The following is a 13,204-nucleotide window of genomic DNA, read 5'->3' on the forward strand; positions in this document are numbered from 1 at the left end:
ATCTGTACATCATCTCTCACCCAAAGGATTTTGCCAACGCAGCATCAGTTTTGGCGGGGAAAAATAATGTCGGATACTTTTTGAATGCACCTTGTATATGTATGTATGATATATATGAGTATGTGTGTGTGTGTGTGTAGATATATTTATGAATTTTTTTATTCGTTTCAGCTATGCGGCTGTGGTCATGCTGGAGGGCCACCATGAAGATATTTACATTACATAGGTTCCCCAAGCGTTCATCTATCTTAAGTACTAAATTGGCTCGACGTTGCTTAACTTCGGGTGTCGGACAAGAAACGATGATTTCAACGTGATGTGGTCAGACACACACACACACACACACACAAATATATATATATATATATATATATATATATATATATATATATATATATATATATATATATATATATATATGTATGTACATATATATATATACGTATGTTTACATGTATGTATGTCTGCATCTAAGTAGGTAGGTAGGTAGGTAGGTGTAGAGTATCTATAAATAATGTACATGTATATTTCTATGGTTTCATGAGAAAATTTCTTATTCATTCTCTAACCATTGTGAGTTAGGCATATAATTAAACAGATAACTATATAGTGGCATTCGCATATATAGTAAGAAATTTTTTGCGCAGGGTTGTAATGTTACATTTCATCTATTACATCTCTTTTACTGATTTAGATCTGTGCATATTTGTATAGAAGTGAGGAGTTTGTATTTGCATTTATAATGGCAGATCGAATTTCATTATATAACGTATCTCTCTCTCTCTCTCTCTCTCTCTCTCTCTCTCTCTCTCTCTCTCTCTCTCTTCTCTCTCTCTCTGGAAAAAAAATTGAAATAAAGGCATGATATGTGGAATTGGGTATTAAAACTACTGAGTTAAGATTTGCACTAAGTAAATATGTAAAATTAAGAAAATATTCATATTTCATTGAATTTGGGACGAATTTTCCAAATGTGATCTGAAAAATCTTATACATTACTATATATCTATCTATATATACAAACACACACACATAAGGATGCATAGATTTATATATACATGTGTACACACATGCACGCACACATACATGTGTAGAAGCAACTCACTCGATTGTAACGGAGTGTCTGCTTGTTAATGCTGAAAGCCCATTAAATCGAAAGTAAACCGACAAATAGGAGCATGCTTCTCTTAATGCCGAAACTAGAGGTCATTTTGTATTGTTTTTAATGCAAAGAAAACAAGATTTTAAAATATTTTCTCCAAGCATTCATTGTAGGTAATTTTTGTTAATACTGTTCAGATTTGAGTTAATCAAACCACAGCTTCTGTAACTTTGTTTAGCGGTCGCAGAAGAATTTTGGGTGGATAAGAAGCATTGTATTGCGGCAAGTTTGTTTCCATTGGAGATGTTGAATCATTTTTGTGTTGATGATGTGGTTGAATAATTTCTCAACATCCTTGAATACAACACAAAAATAACAACAACGCAAAAATAATTCAAAGCCATAAAAATAAATCAATATCCATATTCAGCCGAAACAAAATTCCCTGTAAAAAAAATATGATGGCTGACCAAGTAAAAGCAGCTACTGTTTGATAAAGCAAAAAATGATACATTATTAAGGGTGTTTGCCCTTTCACAATTTATAATCCACCAAAATATTCTGCTTTATATATATAATACAGAATTCAAAGCCTGCTTGTTATAGTCAACGTTTTAGCCATCTATTTTTCTTGCCTATCGCATTTCAAACTGAAACTTTTTTCAACCTTGTTCTCATTCTGCATCTTTATCAGAAATATTCTCAGAATATACCGCTCCCCTACTTCCACTTAACTCAGTCTATTCTCTGACTTATGCAAGTCCCTCATGAAAACCAAGTAATATTAGAATCCCTATTCCACTGTCTTGTTGCACAACTGAGAATAGAAATCAGAAAATTTAAAACTATGTTTTTCTTTTGTGTTTTTAATATTTATGCATTTTTTCTTTCTTACTTAAATGCTCGCACGTGGTATTTACTCATATGCAGTCAAATGATGGTGTTGTTAGAACTCAGTATAAGCGTTGATAGATTGAAACCTTCTAACCTAGTTGCAAATAGGACCATCTCATATCGGGATGGAGCTAATTGCAACCAAGCGATTGTTCAAATCTCTCACGCAGCAGAGATTATTTCAAACAAATTAAGAATTTTATCATGTGTTTAATATACCGTTGTTCGTCATTGATATATATATATATATATATATATATATATATATATATAAACAAAAGTAAATGAGTATATGCATATATACGTACAGGTATGTGCATACCGACATCCACCTGTATGTATAGGTGCATATCTGGGTACAGGACATTGCAAACAAACGTAGACGAGAACACCACACATATATATATATATATATATATATATATATATATATATATATATATATATATATATATATGAAAAGGGAGGATAATGAAAAAAGATCAAAAATTCAAAAATTCTCCAAAATGGATTTGCAACTTAGAAAAGACAATTACATTTGCTGGAGACATAGGGAAACTTTCTGCTATAAAAGGGAGTCATTAGCACAACAGTTGGTCTACCTTGTCTCCAGCAGAATGAGATGCTTAGACATACAAAAAAAATGGTAGAACACATTTATGATGACTAACACTGAAATAAGATTATATCAAATGCCATACAGGATAAAATTTTTAAAGCCTTTCTGCACTTCCAGCATGATCACTTTCTTAGCTCATTTTCATTTCTTTTTCACATACGCGCGCGCGCACACCCACCCACACACACGCACCCACCCACACACACAAACACACACATACACACGCACATACGCACATAACCGTATATGTCTCGCAAGACTATGGATCTACTCTGGAATAGTTGGCAGAGAAACTTCTATTTTGACTATAGAGACTTACGTGTGAGTGACAGCTCTGGCTGTACTGACAGCATTCGAAGGTGCTGTTTTTTCAACTCATTTTCTTTTTTTCATCGGCAAGCCGCACCCGCCTCTCGCATATTTTTAGACCCTCTTCTAGTTCTAGCAACCAGCGGGAGCAATCATCAACAATGTTCTTGCATTTTTGGATGTTGACGTAACGAGACTTAATATTTCTCGGTTCACCACGCTCCAGGTGTTTCAAAATGCTCCCATCTGACATTCAGCGTACATGGTCCAGCCAGCGGAGATGTTGTTGGGGTAGGATGAGTAGACTGTGAATCTGCGCTCGGGCACAAATACGCAATCTCATTTTCGCTGTCTTCACTTAATGTTTATTATCCGTTTCAAGCTTCGTAGGTGGCTGACATTTAGACATCGCGCTTGTCTGAAGTAGATGTTCCAAGTCCCACTGCCATAAAGCAGTGGGTTATGGACGTGAGCCCTGTAGACTGCGAGCTTGACGTGTGCTGGTAGCTTGTTGCTTTCTCAGACTGTCGTTGTAAGTCGAGCTAATGTTGATGTTATTCTTCCAGTCTGTTGATCCCAGACTGTACAGAGAGGTTGTTCTTGGTGGTGAAACCGAGGTATATAAACACATGAAGTACCTTCAGCTCGCAGTTGTTGATGGTAATGATAGACAAGTGCTCAACATCTTCACCCAGCATTTATATCTTCTTCAGACACGATCAAGTCGAAGCCGAGACTATGCGGCGTTGCAGTTGCTCCCCCGAATGTGTTGCTAGTACCACATCATCTGCGAAAATTATGTTTCTGATGAGTTATAGTTCTGATCAGTTATAGTTATATGAGTTTAGTTTTTGTCTTCAGTTAGTTCAGACTAAGCACTTTCCGGGAATGTAAACACCCTCCGTTAATAATCCAAATGCGTACGTGACAGCAAAGAAGACATTAAACAGCAGGGGAAAGCATATAACTTTGTTTCACCCCACTGCGAATGCTGAAGGATTCTGAGGAAGGGACACCTTGCATGTTTGTACAAAATGACTGATAAATTATGACTAATCGCGGGTAGCATCCAAGACTAACAATGATTTTGAATATGTCATTTGTATTTACAGGTTCAAAGGCATTCCTGAGGTCAAGGCCAGTAGTCTTTGCTTTCTGCATTTTATTTGTAGTGGTCAAAGGGAAAAGATCATGTCGGTTATGGTGCGTTCTGACCTGAAGCCGCATTGAAACTTTGTTCTTGCAGAGTAACTATATTTTAGTCTCTCATACCCCGTATCACCGTTCTTTTCCAGCATTAGCGCAGCAGTTTGTAGAGGTAGCGCAACAGGATTCTCTTTGCCCACTTGATGGCTTTTGATGAAGTGTTATCCAATTCCAATGCTTTGATAATGGGAAAATAGCCATGCATCTAGTTCCTACATCATTAGAAGATGTTCTACGATGTTCAGCACATTGAACGAGATACTGTTTTCTGTGGAATAGAGTTTGAAACAATACCCTACCCATCTTTCCATCTGCTTACTTCTATCTTCGAGGGTTTCGCCTTTTACGATTTTCAGTGGTGTTGTTTCGTTCATAGTTGGTATGATTGCATTCTTAATCCCTTCAATCATGTCACGTGTATCAAATGATGTGTCAAATACTTTTGCAAAACTGTAATCAATAGTCATTTGCACAGCATCTGGATGTTTTGTGGGTTTTGCTTCTTGTGTTTCTTTATATTTGTTTGGTTTCCTGGTTGGAGCGATGTTTATGTTCGAGTAGTGCAGCACGCTTCGCCTGGATGACAGCGGTGAGCTTTCCTGAACTTGCTTGAAACCAAATGTGTGTGTGTGTGCGTGTACACACATGCATACCTACATATATGTATAACCCCCCTCTCCACTACACACAGGGGTTCAGCAACTTGTTGACCGGAAAATAACGGAAACTAATACAGTATCTTAGCAACTACCTGGAGCTTTACTACGTTTAATACCAACTTCTATCACACCTATTAATAGAAACTTTCACCCCCGTAATGTGGACCATACTCTCAAGCCCTCAACTGTAAACATATCGTATGTTTATATGTCTGTGTTTTTATATGCAAGGAAAATACGAACCACTGCAGGAATCCAGTCTTCCTAACGCATGAAATATGTGTGTCTATATATTATATGTATGTATATATATATATATATATATATATATATATATATGTGTGTGTGTGTGTGTGTGTGTGTGTGTATGTGTGTGTGTGTGTGTGTGTGTGTGTGTGTGTGTGTGTGTGTGTGTCTATATTTCTCCTTTCATACACCTTTTCATTTCTACAAAGCTGTACTCTCAAACTCTATTGCTTACTTCCAGTTTACTCTTATTATTTCTCTTCTTATACACTCTTTAATAGGAATATTGTACTATACCTACTAATAACTGATTCTTTTGGATGTGTGTGCATGCGTATATGTGTGTGTGTGTGTGTGTGTGTGTGTATGTGTGTGTGTGTGTGTGTGTGTGTGTGTGTGTGTGTGTGTGTGTGTGTGAGAGAGAGAGAGAGAGAGTGTGTGTATATGTATGTTTATATATACATATATTAGCCCTCTGAACTTTTTAGACCCTCTTCTAAACTCTCTGATGAAGCCTAGAGGCACACCTAAGTACGTTAATTTTATCCACTGAACACTACTGAAAAAATGGAAATAACATGTGGGGTACTGTGACCTCTGTAAGAAACTGTTCTTCTTTTATTGTTATAGAAATTACTGGTATTTATTTATGTATGTAAAACACAATCTTTCCATATGTATATATATATTCTCATAATTGTTTAAAATAAATAAATAGACATAATATAATGCCTAGCAGTTGATGCATACTATCTCTGGATCTCCTCCATTTTCTTCTTGCCGTATAAATTAAGGATAAACCACTTTTTACCCTCGTCCATTTATTACGCTCAATAGTGCAATTTGCCACGCAATAACCAACACTTGTGTATTAATAATTGGGTATATTACCAGCAGTATATTTGGATATATACTATCCCTTAGTTGGTTGGATTCACAACCGCTAACTCTCTTTGACTATATATATATATATATATATATATATATATATATATATATATACGACGGGATTCTTTCAGTTTCCGTCTACCAAATCCACTCACAAAGCTTTGGTCGACCCGAGGCTATAGTAGAAGACACTTACCCAAGGTGCCACGCAGTGGGATTGAACCCAGAACCATGTGGTTGTTAAGCAAGCTACTTACCACGTATGTATGTATGTATGTATGTATGCATGTATTTACGTATGTATGTATGTATGTATGTATGTATGTATGTATGTATAATCTTATATTTTTGTAATTGAGAATCAAATAATATAGGTTAGCAGATCGTTCAAGAAAATTTCGTTTCTATATTGATGAATCATTATTCTGAATAATTATAAGTTTTTCGAAGTCAGTTTGTAGTTTAAATATTGAATCATATTGCAATATACAAATAATGAGATAAATTATTTTAGCAATTATATATATATATATATATATATATATATATATATATATATATATATATATATATATATATATATATATATATATATATATATATCCAACACGTTATATTTCGTATAGCATTTTATTTGCTTCCAACTATTAATAAGAATATAACATACCATCAAGATACTGATAACTGTTTCCTAATCCGCTAATCGGTTAACGGCACATCTATCTTTTGTGTGTCAATAGCAGAGTTCGTTTTCCTGCAAGTATCCGATACGGGTATCCTGTCTGGAGATAACTTCTTCGTTTCACCTCCTCTCAGCACTCATCGACATCTTGCCTTCTAACTATCCATGAAAAAATTCTATGTGAGCATGTTGAAATTATTCTAAGCTGTTGATTTATTTAGACGTGTGCCTGTTGTACTGGAATTAACCAGCTGCCATTTCTAATAACATGCTGCTTTTGATATATAAGTCATGTGAAATGTTAAAATCAAGATGTTAATTCAAATATCCAACTTCTATAGCTTTAAGCTGGGGTATTTTGTATATCGTAACATGAAATACAGGAAATATCTGAAATCCATTATTTATAGCTAAGTCGAACGACATAAAAAAACAGTCCTTCACAGATTACAATAAAACACCTGAATTGATATCAGACCAATCGACAAAGTTAGCGAAACATTTACCAATCCCTCGATGATCTCATTTCTTACATCGATTAACTCTGCAACTTATTTTACATCCAGATGGAGAGGAAGCGAGAAAGTGCTTTTGTAAGCACACTGCACAATAACAAGAAAATATGAAAACTGACTTATAGGTCAGGGATTTCTGTGTAGTAAGAAATTTGCTTACCAACTACATGGTTCCTGGTTCAGTCCCACTGCGTGACATCTTGAGCAAGTATCTTCTATAGCTTCGGGCCTACCAAAGCCTTGTGAGTGGATTAGGTAGACGGAAACTGAAGGAAGCCTGTCGTATAAATATGGTTCTAGGATAATTTTCATTGGAAAAATTTTCATTGGGATAATTGCCGCTCGAAACATTAGCCCATGTGGGAGAATTACCACTGGGAACACTGCCACTCGGAACATTGTCCATGTGTGAATATTCTCACTGAGAACACTGCCCTGATGTGAGCATTGCCACTGGGAAATATTCAGTAAAATTTTACTTTCACACCCGTCTACAATTATAAATTGAATAAACGTTTATTATGTGTGTAGTATATTTGTGAGAGGTTTGAAGGTCAGATTCGTTCATAACACAAAAATACATACAATAAACACTTATTCTATTTAGAACTTTAGAGGGTTTGTGAAAGTAAAATAATTCCAAAATATTTTATACAAAAGAACAGTGTATACATTATGTGGTATTCGTCGACATGGTTTTAAAATTTAAATATAGGTTTCAGGTTTTCTTTTCAAAACACCTTATAATCTTCTGACTGAAATTGAAGTTGAGAATTGTTTTGGAAAATTTAACTTATTTAAAAAGACAAGTAAAGAATTATTTAAAAGGCTTTACAATATTTAGAATTTTTTTTTAAATTTCAAATACAATTAATGATTATTTAAAAAGCATTAGATATTTAAAAGTTTAATTAAAATATGTGCATATTATATGCAATAGACTTAAAATCCAAAAAATTATGATTGGTGTTTCCATAAATGTCAACATTACGCTTCATTCGTACATTAATGTTATATTTTTTATTTTTCGAGAAAGGATCTCGTTTAAATTGAACACGCTTAGTTTTAGCTAAGCTTTCCTCCTGTTTCAATGCAAGGATTAGTTTCCAAAGGTTAGGGTGGGAATTACTCACAGATTTATTTAGCACATTATGAAATGCTTCAACACTGTTATTGGTACGGGGTAAAGCTAGTTCAGTTCGATTGTAAACATTCCAAAGAGCAAGTGCGAACATAGGTTGATCTCAGCATCGGTCGTTTCTTCTTCCTCTTAATATCCTTATGTAAGTCATTTCGAAGTAAAAGATAAATTCCGATGATATACTTTCATCCGCTGATAGCTCTTCAAAAACTTCAATAACTTATTCGGGTGGCACAAATGCAAGTGCGGAAAAATACTTCATTAAAAGAGAGAATGCATTATCGGTCTGGTATTGTTGTTTATAAACAAGATCATCCTTAGTTGCAGAGTGACAATACTCATTAACAAACTTTAAAATTTCAATATTCTCTATTAATGCCTTCGTGTGTAATTTTGCTTTCTTATTCTCTATTGATGCCTTTGTGTGTAATCTTTTCCCAATAAATAATTGTGCCACTCTTATTTTTGCCATGATACATGCATTGCAATTCATCAACAAGCATATCATTTCCACATTCACTTTTATCACATGTGCCATTATGGATCTTAACTTGAACAGTTTTAAAGCAAAACAAAACCATTTCGAATTAGCAAGCATGTCATAGCTCAAGTTTACTAGTAAATTGCTATTGACTGGGTTGTTGGGTGTATTTTTGTGTATATACGCAAATATGATATAGGGACCTACATATAATAAACGTTTATTCCATGCTCACATCTGAGCAATGTTCCCCGTGACATTGTTCACATATGGGAATTTTTCCCAGTGGTAATTCTCTCACATGGTCAATGTTCCGAGTGGCAATTATCCCAGTGGAAGTTTTCTCAGTGGCAATCGTCCGCGCACGTGTGTATATATATATATATATATATATATATATATATATATATATATATATATATATATATGTGTGTGTGTGTGTGTGTGTGTGTGTGTGTGTGTGTGTGTGTGTGTGTGTGTATAAATGGTATCCGGACAACTGCCCGACAGCCAAGTGCCTGACGGCAATTGCTCAACTGTCAACTGCTAGATGGAAAAATGCCCGACAAATGCAACTGCCAGATGGACAATTACCCGATAATCTTAAAGTAAACTGAAACTAAAAAATAAAAATACTAAAATTAACTAGGCTAAAATTATATTAAACCCTTTTAGTTGTCATAGAGTAACATAAAAAAATTAATTTCTTTCAAAGGTAAAATAAAAGTACAAAAAATAGAATTTATGTTTTATTTGTGGAAACATAGGTAAAACTTTAACAAAACAAAACAAAAGACATTAAATTTTATAAAAACATTATTTACAGATAATTTATCAGTTTCACGAACAATAATGTAATTTGGAAAATAGTAAAAATAAACTAAAACTAAAAGCTATTCCTCTCAAAAAAATCTATCACTTCTTGATTTTCATAATTCTCCACAAAATATGTAATTCTTTTCGTTAAATTTTGATATTTTTTTCTTTTTGAGGTGAAGACTGATGTCCTGCTAGCAATTGGTTGATGATCGTGTCGTTAAGTGCATGTTCCGTCTTCAATGACTGAAGAAAATGCCAGCTATTTGGATGACTTGATGTTATATTCGCCTGTAAATGGTTATGCCATCCCATACGCGGTCATACATGTTCCACATACAAATAAGAAAATCTGTTATGCCGTCGTATTCTACCGATAAAAGCATCTTCAAAGTAATCAATGATTGGATCTGCTTCATGACACAAATTTTCTTGTAATTGCTCAGATGCTGTTTCAACATTGTCTGCTGGCACAAAAGCCAAAGCTGGTATCATGTGAATGCTTAGAGCAAAATCAGCATCGCTCTGATGTTTCGATTGTAATCCCTCTGATTGTACCTTGCGATAAACTGCTTGAGAGAGGTGAAAAAAACACCGTTTGATAATTGCACTTGGAAAAATTTCAGCAATTGCATTCTTGGCAGCTTGTTCATAATTGATCAGATTACTAGCTGGATTGAGCCTGGATTTAGTAGCCTAAAGTTGGCTAAAAAGTTCTTCATAGGTGGTTTGACGTTTATTTAAGCAATAATATAAAGACCCAAGGAATCGTTCTTTTGGAGACTAAACAGTCAATAGAGTAGAGTTGGTAAAATGGTTCTGGCACTACTTTGAATGTACCATCGCAAAACCAATCACTTGAAAATTGCAAGAGTCGCATATTTTTCTCAGTAGAAAACAAAAGTACACGGTTCTCACTGGATTCATTATCGTAAAGTAAGAAATTTTCCTCATTTCATGTTTTTTGTATTTACCTGGAATAATCATGCCATGCAATTTTCTCGGTATGGGATGCGGAGCGTATATAACTTGCTTATATCTTCTGATTGAACGCTTAATAGTGCTCATGGCCGGTAGTTGAGTAGAGACTTTTTTCGAAACATTCTGTAAAGTTTGTTTTATAATTTGTTGTGAAGTTTGCTGGATTGTAATAGCTTTCTCCTTCATTTCCTCGGGTACAGATAGGAGATCTTGACGAAGAATATCTGCAGCGTGAGTGTGCGCACGTATCTGGCTAATTATTTCTTCTCCACGCAGTATAATTTTAACCTTGCAGTTGTCATGTCGGCGGCGTTCACGTAGAACGTATTTCCTGATGACAAGTCCTTATTCTTAACGTAGACGTAACCATTATAGCAGAGCTTCAAACCTCCACTTTTAGTTTTAATGAAATGCATGGGTACTAACAATTGTATGCAAATTAAGATGAAAAAGTTTCACGAGCTTCACTGCTAACAGAGTTGCTTGGCCTTTTGACACCTGAAAGTCTTTTACTTCAGCAAACTGAAGTAAAATACAATTTTTGAGGACAGGAAGATTTGCCCAAATGATAGATAAAGTGAAATGAATGACAGATAAAGTGAAAGTATCTTTCGGGCAGATATTTATTGGGTAGATGTCTATCAGGAGTTGTCCGTCGAGCAGTTGTCTTCCGAGCAGTTGTCCATCGGGCAATTACAATTCGAGCAGTTGACCTAATCCTGCCTATATATTGATTGAAATAATGTGGTTATTAAGCTTTACTTTTATATTACACTACGGAAGACGGTAGGGATTATAATTTTTAATTACTTAATAGAGTTGTCGCTGTTTAGTCACGTATTTAGGAGGGGTTGTAATTTACTTATGGAATTTATTTATCGATACGGTTGTACATTGGGTAACTGTGTTTGAAAGTTGTGGTTTCTTTGGTTTGTTTGTTCCCAAACAACACTAATTTTAGTGCTGTTGACACCGCCGACAGTTGATGATGGAGGTATGTTGGATTATTGGTATGGCTGTTTTTTATATATGTCGATTAGTATTATTGGATCGTTGGTATGGCTGTGAAATAGTATTATAACACCTTTATATATATATATATATATATATATATATATATATATATATACGCATGCAAGTCATCTAAGCGTTCATAAGTCAGGAAAAAATGCATTAGCATATCAGTCAATAGAGTGGATATATTATTTGAAGTGTGCAGTATGCAGCATAATATTGTACACTTCGGATATATATATATATATATATATATATATATATATATATATATATATATATATATATATATATATATATATATATATATACACACATATATACATACATACATACATACATACATATAGAATATATAAACCTCGTTATCTCTGTGTGTGTGTATGTGTGTAAAAGATTATAACGGCCGTATTTTTCAACTGATTTTCTCCAAACTGGGAGCATACATTACATATGTTCCACAGATGGTTTTAGACTTAGAATTTTTCCACATAATGAGTAACGGGGCCCCATGGGAGCAGGAAATACCCGTTCCTGGGTTATGTGAAGAAGCGGGTAACTCTTTGTGAAGTAACTTTCAGAAATTGATTGTCGCCCTTACATCCATTGGTCAAAAAATTATCACAATCTCAATTGGCTCCAAAAAACACCACTGTAAGTAAAATTAATGAACAGCTGTTGCAGTACCTTCCTCGAAGTCCTCACATCTATAAGTCAGTTGTTACAATCCCAGATCCAGAAGAGGTGGTAAATTTCTCAATTCATTGGAGCCTCCAGGACTACCTCTCCACAGACTGAAACTGAAAGTGGGAACTCCAGTAATGTTATGGAGGAGTTTGGATCCACCAATACTTTGCAATGGGACACGCCTGGTGTTACAGAAGCCACCTGTTACTGAGGCCACCATTCTCTCAGAATGTGGAAAAGGAGAGGATGTTTTCATACTCAGAATTCCACTCATTCCACTGGGAGCAGAAATTCCTTTTACATCCAAAGAGTGCAATTTCCTATTTGTATCAGCTTCGCAATGTCCATCAATAAATCCCAGGGTCAAACACTGTCTGTGGTAGAACTTCACTTGGAAGAGTTATGTTTCTCACACGAGCGATTAAACGTTGACTGCTCTAGGGTGGGAAGCAAAAAAATCTATTTGCATTTGTTCTACAAGGGAAAACAAAGAATATTTTTTACCAAGAGGTTTTGTAGGAATTACTACATCCTTCAATGCACTCCAGTATCCATTGCTCTTAGTGAATGGTGAAGATAGATTCCATTTTGGCATAATACCAACAAACCCGAAGACTGCACCAACAAAGCAGTTTCCTGCATGGACTTCAATATCAAAGCATATTCTCCAATTACTCCCACCAACCACGTGGTAAGCTATTACGCCTTACTTTTTAAAGTAATTCATTACTACATATTCTCATGTGACTGCATAGGCTCAGCTTATGTTTCTAATTCTACAGCCACACTAGCAATCCAATGTCAACCCTTCGCCTTCTGCAACATTTCAACAGTTCACTTCCCCGTTGCCGTCTCCCATTGCAGCCCCTTTCCGGAATGTACCCATTTACATACAATATCTCCATTACACCTACATTCATTCGACTGTCAACCACGCAATGGATCATGTTAGACGCGAGGCCGG

General features: G+C 35.1%; 1 protein-coding gene across 1 annotated transcript; it reads right to left on the bottom strand.

Annotated features, from left to right (window-relative positions):
- Positions 1-9,879: 9,879 nt before the first annotated feature.
- LOC149137694 (uncharacterized) lies at positions 9,880-13,187 on the bottom strand. Its single transcript, XM_089351070.1, has 3 exons — positions 13,155-13,187; positions 10,343-10,507; positions 9,880-10,254 (listed from the first exon to the last, which is right to left on the bottom strand). The coding sequence occupies exons 1-3, from the start codon at positions 13,185-13,187 to the stop codon at positions 9,880-9,882; spliced, it is 573 nt and encodes a 190-aa protein (XP_089207196.1).
- Between the last annotated feature and the right edge of the window lie 17 nt (positions 13,188-13,204).

The sequence above is a fragment of the Octopus bimaculoides genome, chromosome 1, assembly GCF_046866305.1.
Source record: "Octopus bimaculoides isolate indiv1 chromosome 1, ASM4686630v1, whole genome shotgun sequence".
In the NCBI taxonomy this organism is placed as follows: Eukaryota; Metazoa; Mollusca; class Cephalopoda; order Octopoda; family Octopodidae; genus Octopus; species Octopus bimaculoides.

Bases quoted from the DNA above. Each gene is read 5' to 3' on its own strand.
- LOC149137694 (XM_089351070.1), bottom strand. From the start codon at position 13,187: ATGATCCATTGCGTGGTTGACAGTCGAATGAAT. The intron at 10,508-13,154 runs GTAGGTGTAATG...ACATGAAATGAG, and splicing joins TGGTTGACAGTCGAATGAAT to GAAAATTTCTTACTTTACGA. The intron at 10,255-10,342 runs GTCTCCAAAAGA...AGCCAACTTTAG, and splicing joins TCTACTCTATTGACTGTTTA to GCTACTAAATCCAGGCTCAA.